This window comes from Zalophus californianus, chromosome 6 (assembly GCF_009762305.2).
Source record: "Zalophus californianus isolate mZalCal1 chromosome 6, mZalCal1.pri.v2, whole genome shotgun sequence".
NCBI classification, from domain to species: Eukaryota; Metazoa; Chordata; class Mammalia; order Carnivora; family Otariidae; genus Zalophus; species Zalophus californianus.
Genome location: NC_045600.1, coordinates 73,626,630 through 73,643,427, shown reverse-complemented (window position 1 = coordinate 73,643,427; position 16,798 = coordinate 73,626,630). Strand labels below are relative to the sequence as shown.

Genomic DNA, 16,798 nt, shown 5'->3' with positions numbered 1-16,798 from the left:
GTCAGATACCTGTCTTTTGCCAAACATGAACTGCAGTAGAGGCCAGAATAACTGCCACCAAGTGCAAATTGTATTGGCAAGACTTACTGCTGGACGGACATATCCCGACTGTAGATATTCACTACACTCCAAACCGGTTCTACATTGTTGCCATAACGACTCCAGCCAGGCTAACCTCCCCATCTTCTGCTTCCTGTACACTTAGATTTTACCAACCCTCTGCCTGTACACTTAGGTTAAGATCAAGGTTTCCATTACTTTCCCTCTCACTTGTGCAAGTTCTTTATCGTCCCTTTTGTCTCTGTTTCCTTTGTTGATTTCCATGATTCCTTTAAAGAAAGAAAGCAGGAGTGGGAGAATTATACAGGCCAAGATGCCAGACCAACTTGTGGACAAAAAACAAATAGAATTCTTTTCTGCTTTGAGCTCTGTATGTCTTGATGGAAGGCAATAAGAAAAGCCCGAAAGACCCAGGTCCCATATTTTTAAGCTTGGAACTTCTGCCAAGCTTTGGTGCATTGTGTTCACTGCAATTAAATCAATTTCTTTTGCACCCAACTCCATGGACAGAGAAGCTCTTTTGCTAGGGACCCTTCCATACCTTACCTAGCTATCTCTTTATCTGGCTATTCATCTCTTTCCTTATCATATCTTTTCATAAACTGGTAAGCCATAAGTGTTTCCTTAGGTTCTGTTAGTGCTCTAGCAAATCAATCCCAATAAACAAGGGGGTGGTGGGAAGCTCAGATTTATAGACAGGCAGTCAGAAGCACAGGAGACAAGTTGGACTTGGGATTGGCATTGGACCGGGGGAGTCTTGTGAGACCGAGCCCTGATCCTGGGGGAGCTGATACTATCTCCAGGGAGGTAGTATCAGAATTGAGTTAAATCATAGAATATTCACCCAATGTCCCCAGAGTGTGCCTTGGTGTAGGAAACTACCCCCCCCCCCCAACACACACATGTGGTGTCAGAAGTGTTGTGAGTGTGTTATCAGTGTGACAGTAAAGGAGAGACACAGAAGTTGTCCCAACTCAATTCCTTTAAATGAAATTATGAACACTTAATAAACAACCAAATGAACTTTGTGAGGATGGGGCCTGGGCTTGATGGAATGTTTTTTAAAGGTCCCGGCATGACTGTATTCAGGAACCACTGCCCATCTAGAGGTAGGAACACCTGGAAGGGGGGAGGGGAAGAGGAGGAGGGGGAAGGAAGAGAGAGACCACATGTAGCCCACAAAGGTGAAATAGTTACTGTCTGGTCCTGTATAGAAAAGGTCTGCTACTTCTGGTCAACGAAGGGATTCAAAAGATTTTGTCCTCTGGCTATGGCTGACCCAGGTGGCTAGAATTCAGTAGGAGGGAAGACACCCAACAGGCTGAGAATTTTTAACTGGTGCCTCAGGAAATTATGGACTCAGGACTGGAAAGATAGGGCCTCTTGGTATACCTCATCAATGTTCCTTTCTATGCATTCCCTCAGGCTGTCGGTAGCATATTCATTTCCTTGGCCCTTCTGTTTCACGTGGCGAGCACATGTTCATCTCTCTTTCTATTTCATTGGTAAATATAATTTCCTGCTGAAGGATGTCTGATTGACCCACCTGCATCAGTCAGTCATATCTCTCAGACAGAGTTCAATTGCACAAATGTGCCTTCAGGAGGCTTCTTTTGTGGGCCATGCAGAATATAGGATTAGAGCTGGAACTGCCCTTACACGGAAAAGTGGAGTTTTGGGTCTGGCCCACAATTCAGGAATGCCCCGCACACTTTGCAACACTTTTGAAGTCTCCCCTTTTAAGTTTTTATTAACTTTTTTTTTTAAGTAAACTACACTGAATGTGGGGATTGAACTCATGACCCTGAGATGAAATGTCTCATGCTGTACCGAATTTTTAAGATGCCCCCTAAAAAGTCTGCCTGTAGTGGTGGGAATTGGCCAGAGCCAGCAGGGCCTGGACTGAGACCCACCTGAGCTCCCATTGCTCCCATCCTGTGTCTCCCCCTCCAGGTTATCCTGACCTTCTGCCTTTCCTCCCAGCACAGGGAGCTCTGAGGAGCTTCAGGATCGTGGCTCCAGTGGCATCCCAAGGCCAGGGCCTGGTTCCAAGACGGTGAGCCCTGGTTTAGAGATGCCTCAGTTCTCAGAGAAAATGAACTAAGGAGATAATGAAAACATGTCACCTACCCACGCTGTGTGGAAACAGAATTTGAGAATCAGATCAGATAACACTGTACTTTTAAGGAACAAAAAGAAAATTTATATTGACTAGAAGATGTGGGGTCAGTAAAAACATGGTGCTGCTCTGACAGCTTGACCTACTGTCTTAGACGCCTTAGTTACTTCCATTGGAAAGGGTGGGGAGTAGACAATCTAAACCTGTTTCGATCGATTAATTTCCTAGTATGAATATTTTTTCTGTAAGTCATCTTTTCACTTGTAAAGTTATTTTTGAAAATTCCAAACTATCTAGACAGTGCTAATAGAAACAGGGAAAGTGTTGTTTGTCTACATTTGAGACAAGTGTGCAGAGGACAGCCCCAGTGTGAGGGTGGTAGAAGTGGAGCCGCAGAGTCTCACAGGAGAGGAGAAGCTAAACTCAGGGGCATGGGGATTCTTCTGGAGTTCCTCATACTTCTTGGTAGGTTTTTATAAGTCCTTCCCCTGCCCTCTCATGGGCTCATTTCATTTTTAAGGTGATTAAATGTAGATCAGTACAAGCTAATATATAGTACTCAACACTAATAAATATTGTTTATCATTTGCTTAGAATTTTTTCAATAAAGAAAATATAAAAACCTGGAGTCCCCTTTATTCCTCTCTCCATTCTCACTCCTCTAACTCTTCTGAGATGAAAGCATAAATTTGGAGTGTATCCAGTCCTATTTTTACATTTATGCTTCATCTAGAACATATTCTGAAGTGGCATTAGCCTTTCAACTTTGCTCTTTTTAAAGTTGTTTTGGCTATTCTAGGGGTGCTAGGCTGGCTCAATGGGTAGAGCATTGGACTCTTGATCTTGGGGTTGTGATTATGAGTCCCACCTTGGATATAGAGATTACTTAAAAAATAAAATCTTAAACAAAAAATTCTGGGATGCCTGGGTGGCTCAGTCAGGTAAGCATCTGCCTTCGGCTCATGTCATGATCCCAGGGTCCTGGGGATCAAGTCCCCGCATTGGGCTCCTTCCTCAGCGGGGAGTCTGTTGCTCCCCCAGCTTGTGTTTTCTCTCTCTTTCTCTCTAATAAATAATAAATTTTTTAAAAAGTTCTTTGGCAGTTCTAGGTTGTTTGCCTTTCCATATGATTTTGGAATCAGCTTATCCTCCAGGGATTTTGATAAGAATTGAGTTGAATCTATAGATCAATTTGGGGAGAATCCACATCTTAATAATACTGAGTCTGTAGACCCATGCACATAGGATGGCTCTCTTCTTTTTTTTTTTTTTTAAGATTTTATTTATTTATTTGAGAGAGAGAGAATGAGAGATAGAGAGCACGAGAGGGGGTAGGGTCAGAGGGAGAAGCAGACTCCCTGCTGAGCAGGGAGCCTGATGTGGGACTCGATCCCGGGACTCCAGGATCATGACCTGAGCCGAAGGCAGTCGCTTAACCAACTGAGCCACCCAGGCGCCCCGGGATGGCTCTCTTCTTTAAATTCTCTTGGTACATTTGTTGATTTTTAGTATTGAGGGAGTTCAGGATGTGCTATCCAAACTATGGCACCCTTGGCAGAATAAAAGTGAGCCTCCTTAATCTGTTCCCATTCCTGGGATGAAGAGGGAAAGCATGGAGCCTTCCCTTCTGCCCTCACTGACACCAAGCTCCAGGGCTCTAGTCCGGGATGTTGGATGGGATGAGCTGTGTCATGGACCAAGGGATGTCACGGTGGCACACTGAGCACTGATCCAAGAATAAAAGATGTAATTCAAGAGGACTGGAAGAATTGGTGACAGGGTGTATCAGTTTGCTAACGCTGCTGTAACGATTACCACAGACCGAGTGGCTTAAGCAACAGAAATGTGTTTTCTCACAGTTCTGGAGGCCAGAAGTCCAAAATGACAGCTTTGGCAGGTTTGGTTTCTTCTGAGCCTCTTTCCATGGCCTGAAGAAGGCTGCTCTCCTGCAGTGTCCTTACAGGGTCTTTTCTCTGTGCATGTGCCCCTGAAACATCTCTGTGTGTTCTCATTTCCTCTTCTTATAAACACACCAGTCACATTGGATTCGAGCCCACCCTAAGGGCTTCATTTTAACTTAATCACTTCTTTAAGAGCCTGATCTTCAAATATAGTCACATTCTGAGATACACTCACATTTCTGAGAACCTGGGCTCCGACATATAAACTGTAGAAGAACACAATTCAGCACATTACACTGGGTATAAAGACATGGTTTATATGAACCCCAAGAAACCCAGCAATGGTATGAGGTATCCATCTATTTCAGTCTATAATGGTAGCTTGGCTACTTTTCTGAGGTAAGGATACCTTGAATACAGTTAACCTGTGCCCTCCTCTTATGTCAACTGTTTATTTGGTGCCTACCAAGGGTGTTGGGGATTTCACAGATAGCTCTATAAAGAAATGCATTGAGGGAGCAGCTGGGTGCCTTAGTTGGTTGAGCATCACTCTTGGTTTCAACTCAGGTCATGATCTCAGGGCTATATATATATAATATATTTTTATATATTTATTAAAATAAGTGAATATATCTTTTTTTAAAAAGAAATGGCTCTCTTTAAAGATTTTATTTATTTATTTGACAGAGAGATACACAGCAAAAGAGGGAGAACAAGCAGGGGGAGTGGGAGAGGGAGAAGCAGGCATCCGACTGAGCAGGGAGCCCGATGCAGGGCTTGATCCCAGGACCCTGGGATCAGGGCCTGAGCTGAAGGCAGACGCTTAACAACTGAGCCACCCAGGCACCCCAGGAAATGACTTTAAAATAAATGGCAAAGAATTATGGTCAAGAGAATATTGGGAAGAATTAGATATAGCCTCAGAGAGAATGAAACATATGTTACACACTTGTTGGCACATAAAAGACAACACAAAGGTCTCAAAAAACAATAATGAGGTTGATGCATTGACGAGAAATATTAAGGCAATAAAAACAAAAGAAGGGTTGAAATTAAAATTAAAAAGGGATAAGGACAGATGGAGACACACATTGCCACTAATAATATTAAACAGAGAGGGATAGAAATGGGAGGGACCTCAAGTACCACCATTGAAATGAAAAAGCAGGGAAATCGCTATCACAGAAATGAGGAACAACAGAAAGACTAATAACCCCACATACAATTATGGAAACACATAGAAAGGACATATAGGAACACATGCCTTAGATAAATGGTTCCCTGAAAGAAATCTTAAGGTCATTTGGCAGGAAATAAAAGAGCATTCCAAGGATGCCTCCCATGTAAACAGATGACAGACAAATGCAGGTACACTGCACCAACAGACACAGACAAGCCCACCGCGTTTAATTTCACTATACAAATAAACTTCTGTGGGACCATTACGTCACAGCTATCAACAGAAATCTGCCACTAGCATGGTAGACGCAGATATACAGGAGTAGGGATAGCTATGGCTGCCTCTAGTCCTTCAGCTCATGCAACAGTTAGGAGCTCTAGAGTCACGGGCAGTTCACTTTGGAGCACCAGCAATAGAAGAACATGATCAGGGAACTCATTTTACAGCCACCTCAGTTGAAAAGCTCTGTGATCTATAGGACTTAAGATGGAATTACCATCTAGTTAACCACCCTACAGATGCTGGATATATAGAGAGATTCAACGGATCATTAGGAAGAGAATTACGATTGATAGAAAAGCAAGGAAGTTTTCAACAGGCCCTGGGTGTAGCTTACTTTTTGCTAAGTCAAAGAGACAGATTAGGAAAAGGTAGTCCTTGTAAGATGTTAGACACCCTATTAACTTATCTTCTTTCTTTTTGACTTGATTTACTTCTTAGTAGATGTGACTTTGAGTTGGAGTCCTTTGACTTAAATCCTTACTTGAGTTTGCTTGATTCAGTTTAATGTACCCATCTTGTTTGGATATGATGTGATTTTTATCTCATATGGTTTGAATTTTATTGATTTGGCTTTATTTCTATTAAAAACTTGATTAAATAACCTAAATATGCCTTTTGTTATGTTACCAAACTAGTACTGCGATCCTGCTTTAAGATATATTTGATTCCTGCATGGCCCTTACAGATTTTTGCCATGAGGAGTGAAATGTAGAGGACAAAATGGAGTCTCTCCTGTCAGGTGGGACCCTGTGTGAAGCAGCGGCCTGTGTCAAGCCATGACAAGTAGTTAAAGGTACTGCAGCTAGGAGATATTCCCTGGGACCAGTGTCAGCTGACACCCCAGAACTGATGAGGATCAGAACCGGAGGGTCTACAGGGGCCTAAGAGTGATTCAGAAAGGGGAGGAATTGGCAGCACAATGTCAGACTCTTCAGACCTGACCCCTCTGTGTCTGACCACTTGAAAAGGCAACTGCCCCCGAAGGTTCTGCCCCATTGACCTCCAAAGAGAACCTTCCTTCCCTGCTGGAACATAAGAAGAAGTGAGTGCCCAGAGCTGACCCAGACTGACCAAGGCATTATCTCAACTGTGTGCCCACAGACTGACTTCGAGTTTGGTTCGTTAACTTACTACATCCTTCTGTTATCTGCTTTGTTCTGCGGTTTGTCTTGTATCCTGCTCTGTGTGCTCATAAGAAGCCAAGTTTCATCACATGGTGAAATGTCATCAAGTTTGGAATCCTGAACCTGTTTTATACTTGTGATTTAACTTTGCTTTATGATTGACTAAAGCTGACATTGTGGAAAGACACAACTAACGTGAGCGCCTTCATAGCGTGCTCATGACACAATCCCCATTCGGTCTATCAGCATATGATTCCTTGTTATTCAAGGAATGCTTGACTTGAGCTGGGTTTTGAGATGCGCCAGAGTTTTTGTAAATCCCAATGTGTTTCTGTAAATACAATATTTCTCTATCTAATCCTGTTGACATATTTCCCATTCAAAGAGAGAATCAAGAGACTATACGCCAAGATGCATTGCTACTAATATGCTTTGAAGAGAAGTTCTGGGTATAAAACAAACATTCTGACTAAAAAACAGAAACGAAAAATTTGGTTCTACCCCCTGTGAAAGGTGAAAGAAAATAAAGTCACTTGTGGGGTATCTGTCTGGCTCGGTTGGTAGAGCATGTGACTCTTGATCTTTGGGTCATGAGTGTGAGCCCCACATTGGGGGTAGAGTTTACTCCAAAATAAAAATAAAGGCACTTATGTCAAGGGGGCTTAAAATGGAGCAGGCAGGTCATTAAGGAGGTGGCCCTTATGCACATCCTCACTGGGTGGAGTCATGAATTTTGGACCGGGCCAAAAAGACTCTAAAGACTGCAGAACACCTGCAAACTTAATACAGTAGCTCCTGGCCTTTGCATAGTGATTGCCTTAGCAACTAAATTTGTTTAAACAAATTTAGCTAAACAAATTTGGGGTGAGGATTAGTTTTCTGGCACCAATACCAATCAAAATTCTTTGTAAACAGTGTATAAAAGCTTTCCCCCTTGGGGCGCCTGGGTGGATCATTCAGTTAAGGGTCTGCCTTTGGGTCCTGGGATGGAGGCCCAAGTCGGGATCCCTACTCAGTGGTTTGTATGCTTCTCCCTCTGCCCTCACCCCCATTCAGACTGACTCTCTCTCTCTTAAATAAAGAAATAAAATCTTAAAAAAAAAAAAAAGCATTCCTCTTTTCTGTCCAGAAACCCCTGTTCTTTGTTCTCTAGTGGGACACGATTTGGCTTGTGTAATCAAAATGTACCAAAATACAATTCTTTTTTTTTTTTTGCCTTAGCAATTTTAATTTAGAAATTTATCCTACAGGCTTTTGTTCATGGGTACAAACGTTGTTCACACTATTTGCAACAGCAAAAGATTAGAAAATTTTAACTGCCATTTAACAGGAGACCGGATATACAAATTATGGTTCGACTGAACACCAGTCCCACCCCATGTACCGCTGGGGGCAGGAACCACGGGGCTGCTTTGTGCCTCCTGAACTGGGTCATCGGCCACCTTCATCAGCTGTCCAAAGCAATACTGTTTTACAATTTGGCAACTTGGTAGGTAAAAAAGGGCATAATCTTGTTTTAATTGTTATTTCCTTCATTGCTACTGCGGTTGACGTTTTTCATGTTTATTGCCCCTTGTACATTTTGAGTTCTGTAAAAAGTTCACAAAACGTGTTTACAACATTTGTTGGTTTTTTTTTATTTTCACTCTGATATTGTGAATACAAAGAGGAGTAAAACACTGTTATTCTAGGTGCTTTTATTACCTCTGTAATAAAAAGAGATTGAGAAAAGTAAAACAAACAAAAGTTTAAGAGCATCTATCTCCCGTATATTGGAGATATCCAGAAAAACTGAAAAGTGCCCCAAAATGGCTCAAGCCAGCACCTTGAATACCATCTTCAGCTAAGGACAAAAGAAAGACGTTGGAATGCGGGTGGGGAGGCCAATTATGGAGGTTACCAGGAAAAGCCCAGCAAATAATGGTCAAGTTTTGTTAGGCATATTTAAGTCAGTGCCTTCCCCATTAATAAGAATTTCTTTTCTTTTCTTTTTTTTACTGATAACACTTTCTTGTGATTTATAGATTTATCTTTCTCTTTCTGGTACTAAAGAGGGAGGCGCACTTAGAAAGGAAATTTCCTTTATAAATGTAAATGTTCCTTTAAAAAGCCTAACTTCCACTCTGGCTTCAGAGCTTCTCCTGTGTTTGTGGTTTCTTAAAAAATCACCAGCTCAAAATCATCCTTATGCCCAAGAGGTAACATTTGGAGTGCAAAACTCTGCTACCCTTCTTGACTATCTCATAATAAGGTGGTCCAGTGAGAAACTCAACCAAGGTGGCTTAGCTAGAAGCAGCCTTTAAAGAAATGCATTGATAGGAAACACATTCAAGGATCTCACTTTATCCATAAATTGCACCTTTGACAACATACTCTCCCCTCTCGATGAAGATTCCACAGCTCACAACACCAGAGGCGGTGGTGGTGGTGGTGTTTTTCCCACTGAACTTCTCATTGAATATAGCCTAGTCATCTGGGGATATGGACCCAGATGTTTTTTCAGGAAGTGAATTTGGGAAATAGATTTCTGATTGTCCCCTGATAAGCTCAGATTACCCTTCTCCCATGTTACTCCTCCCCAGGCCCTTATCATTCCTCTGTACCCAGAAGCGAGTCTTTGCTATTGGTCCCCTTTGCTCCAGGCTATTCTCAGAGTGAACTTAAGTGTTCTAGATGAGAAGACACAGGAACAGGTTCACATTGGAAGGCTGTCCCCCACCCCTGCCAGGCTTCTAATCAGTTGGAGTGCTGTACCATTCCTTTCTTCACGGCTGCAGACTTCCTGGCTCTCTGCTCTTCAGATCCACGTATTGATTTCCTCGACCAGTGACACCTGAGTGTTGGATCTGACCAGGGTGAGTTTGAGTTAGGGTTGGTGCTGAGGACGCTTGCCGGGAAAGGCCCAGAAACACCGGAAAGGGCCTCACTGAATTCCTAGACCAAAGAGTTAAGATAGGAAAGTGATCGAATTTGTAAGAGGCAAAGACATGAATTCAACTCAGGATTTAAGCCCAGCGATACTGTGTCTCCCCTCAACCCCCCCACCCCCACTCCCACTTCCTCCCCAATCTTCCCAAGCATAATGCTTGAAGCAGCTTGAATCCTGGTCTTCTATCCTGGTTAGGACCTTTGGGCCAGGTATAGGGTGGCCCAGATGTGAATGTGCCTACTCTGTCTTCTGTGCCTGATAGAGCACTTGACACGATAGAGGCCGAAAAAAATTTCCTCTATCCTTCAAAATTCTGCTAGCCAGTTTAAGATGGAAGGTGACACAGACAGATTCAATAGGAGAAAAGGAGCAAAGTTTTGTTATGTGCACACAGAGGCCCAAGAATGAAATTGAGATCTCAAAGAAATGACCGAGGCAGGTAGTTTTTATACATTTTAAACAACGAGGCAATAGATTTGTGAGGAATTGATAGGACAGACAAAACAAATGTTTGGGAGTTTTAATAGTAAGGAATTCCAAGCAGAATCTGGGCTGAGGTAGTAGATTAGCAAAAAGCAAGAAAGTTTGTTTATACAGCTTTCTTGGCTTTAAAATCCCTATCAGTGGCGGGGTGCCTGGCCAGCTCAGTTAGTGGCACATGTGACTCTTGATCTCAGGGTTATGAGTTCAAGCCCCATGTTGGGCATAGAACTTACTTAAAAAATACTAAAAAATGAGTAAAAGCCCTATCTCTGGTGATAAGAATGTCTTCTTTTATTTCTTAACACAGGGAGGGAACCATATATAGGAGAGATTCCATTTCTGCTTTTACAGGGACAGAAGAGGATCTGAGTGTCCTTGCACTGGCTGTTTTCCAAGGAGCTTCAATTCAAAATAATCAATATGCCTGGGACACCTTCTGGGGTGGCCCGTCCTGGGTCCCTACAACATTCTCAGAAGTGCTTTCACTTACATATCACATTAGATTCTCCCAGGTCTCTGAGGCAGCTATTCTTTTTTTTTTAAATTTTTTAATTGTTATGTTAATCACCATACATTACATCATTAGTTTTTGATGTAGTGTTCCATGATTCATAGTTTGTGCATAACACCCAGTGCTCCACGCAGAACGTGCCCCTCTTTAATACCCATCACCAGGCTAACCCATCCCCCCACCCCCTCCCCTCTAGAAACCTCAGTTTGTTTTTCAGAGTCCATCGTCTCTCATGGTTCGTCTCCCCCTCCGACTTACTCCCCTTCATTCTTCCCTTCCTGCTATCTTCCTCTTCTTTTTTTTTTCTTAATATATATTGCATTATTTGTTTCAGAAGTACAGATCTGTGATTCAACAGTCTTGCGCAATTCACCGTGCTCACCATAGCACAGACCCTCCCCAATGTCTACCATCCAGCCACCCCATCCCTCCCACGCCCCACCACTCCAGCAACCCTCAGTTTGTTTCCTGAGGTTAAAAAGTCCTCATATCAGCGAGGTCATATGATACATGTCTTTCTCTGATTGTCTTATTTCACTCAGCATAACACCCTCCAGTTCCATCCATGTCGTTGCAAATGGCAAGATCTCATTCCTTTTGATGGCTGCATAATATTCCATTGTGTATACATACCACGTCTTCTTCATCCATTCATCTGTCGATGGACATCTTGGCTCTTTCCACAGTTTGGCTATCGTGGACACTGAGGCAGCTATTCTTTAACCCCATTTGTGGACACAGTGCTCAGAGAGTTGAGAAGAGGTTAGAGATTCCAGACGACCAGCTGTACTCCTAGCAGTGAATGAGGACGGAGAGCTGGTTTAAAAGATTTTTTATTTATTTTTTGACAGAGAGAGACAGCGAGAGCAGGAACACAAGCAGGGGTAGTGGGAGAGGGAAAAGCAGGCTCTCCGCCGAGCAGGGAGCCCGATGCGGGGCTCGATCCCAGGACCATGGGATCATGACGTGAGCCGAAGGCAGACGCTTAATGACTGAACCACCCAGGCGCCCCTGGAGAGCTGGTTTAAAGGGGAGACTTTTCCAAAGAACTCTATGCCCTAATTTTGACCAGAGTAGCTCCTGTGAGGGTAGTTTCAATCTGGTACTTGATTGATGAGAACAATCTTTCCAAACTGGAGTTCCTATATGATTGCATTCTGAACAACAAATCAAGATGGTTTATAACGATGATAATGAAGTAAATGGCCGCTGAGAGTATGTGGGTGGTCAGAAGTGATAACAGGTTTCACACAGGCTTTGGGAAGTGTTCTAAGGAAATCGGGATTAGAAAAAACACCATTTGCAGAATCATTGCAACTGTAGCCTGGGGTTTGAGGGAACCAAAGCCTTCTTGCTTGGAAAGTATCACCCAAGTCTTCACCTAACTTCCTCATTCCCTTAGAGGGTGACAACCCTTTCCACTTCACAGTCATAAAGCTTAAAATACCATTTTCTTTTAGAACCATGCTCTTCAGTGAACTGATCTGGACTGTCAAACAAACAGAGTTAGCTAGAGGATGATGGGTTCCTCAGTTTGGGTAGAAGAGAGGGCAGACGGCAGGTGCTTGAAATTCTCAAAATAAACTTCACCTATTTTTGACCATCTTGTGTTAGTCTCAGTCAGGTCCTGGCATATTTTCAGTTCTTGTAAAGTTTACTACCTAATGAGATTTATCCTCTTCAAGCTGGGAACAAAATGGTAAAGTTGGGCCCGAGGGCCTACTTTGGCAAGAAAGGTATTTTAAGGTGCAGGTCAACTCTTAAGGCAGTGCTGAGATAATGCTTTCCTCTCTCTTCCCTGTGGGCCCCGCAGGTGGCTCTGGCGACTGAGATGGCATCCCCTCTAAAGGGCCTAGGCCCTCTCTTGGCCCTGCTGTTTTCCCTAGGCGGGCTGCTTGTACACAGCCAGAACCTCTCCTGGAGGGAATTCATGAAACAGCACTACCTGAGCACAAGCTGGAAATTGAGCGACTACAAATGCAATGATCTCATGAGGGAGAGAGAAGCTCCACAAGACAGGAACTATCACATCTTCATCTATACCTTTTGGCACAAAATCGAGCATATTTGCCTCAGGAAGTGGAGAGACCGTTACAGAAATGTATATATATGGGCCCAGCATCCCTTCAAAATACTCAAGTGCTACCAGGAGGGTAACCAAAAGAGCTACAGGGAGCACAGCAGCTACAGCTATATTGAATTCCACTGTGGTGCAAACGGGTATGTCGATGGCATAGAGGACATCCAGCTGTTAGACATCAAAAAATAGAATGTCTACCCACACCCCCAGGTTCGAGTAGCGTGTCCAGCACTTCCCAAGTGGGAGCCCCTGCCTACGTCAACAGCCCTTGCTACTCCTTCCTTTGCATTTATGTGCCAATGTTTTCCAATTACTTAGAGTTATGCGTCATCCCATGCTTTCTTCCTATCAAAACCACCTGCACGGTTTCTGTGCCCAGGATACCCTTGTGCCCTCATTTATCTGACTTGCTCTTATAGTTTGTTAAGATTAAGCTCATACGGTTTCTCTGTTTTACTGAACCAAGGACGTTCCTGATAGTGACTCTCCTTATACTGACCCAAGCTGAACGGTCTTCCCTTCCCTAAATAGAGTATGTCATTCCAACATGTGTGACATTTATATATGTTACGGGTTGTATGATTGGAGGAGTGATACAGATTATGCTTGGATACGATGTGTGCAGAGTGTAAGTTTAAGGTGTGTGTCATTGGACTCATCCCTTAAACAAGTCTCTAAGGAAATGCATGCATTTTAGATAGGTTAAGGCATTATGTTTCTTGAGGAATATAAATCAAGTAGAAGATAATGGCAGAAATGAGGTTATCTGATAAAAATCATTTTCACTAGGCAGACATATAGAGTGGGATATGGGACTTTAAAATGTAACCTTCAAGAATGGGTCTCAAGACTTAAATTTTGTCGGAGGAAAGAGGAAGTAAATTGCAGAAGGAACTGTTGAAGACACAAGTAAGTAACGTCCATGAGAATTCTGTTTGCTAAATGGGGAAGAGAGACACAGAGAAAGATAAACCGTCACTTCATATAATTTTGCCTCGAACAGGTATGGGGAGGAGAATGTGAAACATTAAAGTACTTTGTGATCTTTAGCCTCCTGCATTGTTGAATGAATGACTCTAGGCTTGAAACAATTGGAGAAAAGACCAAGGTCATAACATTTTCAGTTAGGTGGCTGCATTCCTAGTCCTAGACGTCTAGCCCCAGTGAGTAGCCAAGGAATCTAGGTTGGTCGTCATGTTCCAAGAGCAGCTCCTCAGCTTTGCAATTTTCCAGTGCACCTGGGGATGAGCAGACACTGGGGAGATGATGACCTAGAGTAACCAAAACTCACAAGAGATTAGTGTTAAACCAGTAGCTCTGTACCAATAATCAATTTGCAGACGAGGAATACTGGCTGTTTCTCTCAGCTGATAAAAGCTGCTTCAAACTGTAGGGCGTGGGGCCCCTGGATGGCTCAGTCTGTTAGGCGTCGACTCTGGATTTCGGCTCGGGTCATGACCTCACGGTCATGAGATCCAGCCCCACATCCAGCTCTGTGCTGAGTTTGGAGCCTGCTTGGGACTCTCTCTCTCCCTCTGCCTCTCCCTCTGCCACCTGCCCTATACTCTCACAAGCCATCTCTCTCTAAAACAATGAAACAAAACAGACAACAAATAAAACAAAAATAAAATGTAGTGGCATATTTTGTGGTAGCATATTCTGGTTGCCTATACTTATATTCCAGAGCGGTCTATTCTGGTCTCCCACAGTAAGTTTTCACAAATACCTCACTCTAAAAACTCTAAAACTTCCTTTTATTAAAGGGTTAAAAGATGGTGGTTGAAACCACATGGAAAGAAAGTGGCTTTAAGCACAATTAATATAATAGTTTTGTGTTGTTGCTTGGTTTTTCCCACATCCACTTTCCCCCATTTGGATAGCTGCATATTCATTTCCTTTCTGGAACTATCCCTCCCCTGCTTGTGTGCAGTATTGGTGGGGTTATCCGTCAGGGTTTTGAATCCCCTCTACTGAGTCAAGTGACGGTCATGAGATGCAAACTAGGCCAACCAGACTCTTTCTTATAGGAGACCAGAATGTACTACCCGAAAAGATGGCTCTTTGGCACAAAGATGATTTTGAGCTGATTATTCTGAGAAACAGAAGACAGAGGAGAAGCTCTGAAAGCAGCCTATAAATCACCCATTTACAAATAAGGGACATTTATCATCATAGAGAAAATCTCTATCCCTAAGGGTGTTGCCCTATGTCTAGTAACAAGATACAGATGACTCTAAATCACAAGAAACTCTTACCAATGGAGAAAGCACAGGCTTAACTCTGCAAAACAAACTTTGTTTACTATACTTTCCCTGCCAGCTTCCTGGAGCCTGCCTTCCCCACACTCTTCTTCCTTTGTTTTAGCTGAAGATGGTCTGTTAGCCCAAGGTCTCACCACCTCTTGGAATGACCTTTCCTGATGTGAAGCACAAAGGCAAAAAGAAATGTAGAAAGAAAATTAAATTTCCTTACAACTTGCAGCCCATTGACGACTACTTGGGACAGGCAGAGTGACCTTCTTCTAAGAGCACAGCTGCCTCAATGTTAATACTTTGTTAGAGGAAAAAGGTAACCCTAGCCTGACATTACCTCAACCCCCAGGATCCTGCAAGTCTCCTTTAACGTACAAAAATCCCTTTGGAGGGGCGCCTGGGTGGCTCAGTCGTTAAGCGTCTGCCTTCGGCTCAGGTCATGATCCCAGGGTCCTGGGATCGAGCCCCGCATCGGGCTCCCTGCTCGGCGGGAAACCTGCTTCTCCCTCTCCCACTCCCCCTGCTTGTGTTCCCTCTCTCACCTTGTCTCTCTCTGTCAAATAAATAAGTAAAATCTTTAAAAAAAAAAAACCCCCTTTGGAAACTTCCTTTATCTCTACCGCACCCAGGTTATATGTTAACAATAATTCTCCAAGCGTATGTCCCACCGATAGACGTCTGAAGGGTATCATGACTCATGTTGTACTGGACGATAATAAATGACCTCATCTTAACAGCAGCTAGCCCCTCAAGGTCCTAAAACCCTTGCTTCCAAATTCCTTAGAGACTTTGGCTATCCCTACCCCAAACCCGACGTAATAGAATCAGCCACTACTCACAACCCCCAGTGCCACTCTTCCTGCCCACGGGTCCTGTCCCCGTACATTAATAAAACCACCATTTTTGCACCAAAGATGACTCAAGAATTCTTTCTTGACCATTTGCTCCTGGACCTTAACATCACCACATTTCACACCAATCCCTTCATTTCTCCCATGTATATATGACATATCCATGCTAATAAACTTCTGTTTGTTTTTCTTTTGTTAATCCGTCTTATGTTATAAAGGCCATAGCTGAGAAGGAAGGAGAGAAGAGGAAGATTGCTTTTTCCTCTACACTATCTTCTGACACTGAATCTCTAGTAGTGATGCAAGTAATGTGGGAAACAAAGGCAAAAGAAAAAGTTAAATTTCCTTACTTCCTACAGCCCATTGACTACTCCTTGAAACAGGTAGAGTTGATGAGGGAGCAGAAGGCTAGCTGAGGACAGGCAGAACCTGACACCTCACAACCACCGCCCCCCCATGAGATATATGTGACATTCCTCAGGCACTTCTGGCCGCCCTAAAGGAAAAACAAATAGTTAACTTATAGAGATTACAATCCTGCAAGACATGAGTCTCCCTCAGTTTACAAAAGTCTTAGCAATTTACAAGAACAAAGCGTTTCTATCAATGTCTAGTTTCCAGCAGGGAATGTAGATACAATTAAATGTCCTTATAATCTGCAGTCCATTGACAGATACTTGAAGGGGGCAAAGTGTAATTTCCTCCAGGAAGTTCCCAACTATCCTACTGTCAATGCCTTACTAGAAGGAGAGACAATCTTAACAGGTAATGGCAAGGCCTCCGGTATCCTGTGAGTCTTCTTTCACATACAAAAATCCTTTGAAACCTCCCTTTTCCATATCTCCCTCAATTCCCAAGTATATAATCAGCCACACCTCACAAACCCGGGGCAGCTTTTCCTACCCATGGGTCCTGTCCCCTGCTTTCATAAACCACTTTTTGCACCAAAGGTGTCTCAAGAATTCTTTCTTGGCTGTTGGTTTCAAACGTTAACATCTTTCCTATATCATCTACACGGGGAGGGTG

The 16,798-nt window shown here is 43.2% G+C and overlaps 1 protein-coding gene across 1 annotated transcript; it reads left to right on the top strand.

The window, feature by feature from the left end:
* Positions 1-12,405: 12,405 nt before the first annotated feature.
* Positions 12,406-12,858, top strand: LOC118355960 (epididymal secretory protein E3-beta-like). The gene has a single exon (XM_035728266.1). It carries the CDS (start codon positions 12,421-12,423, stop codon positions 12,856-12,858), a length of 438 nt encoding a protein of 145 aa, XP_035584159.1. The 5' UTR covers positions 12,406-12,420.
* Positions 12,859-16,798: the final 3,940 nt, after the last annotated feature.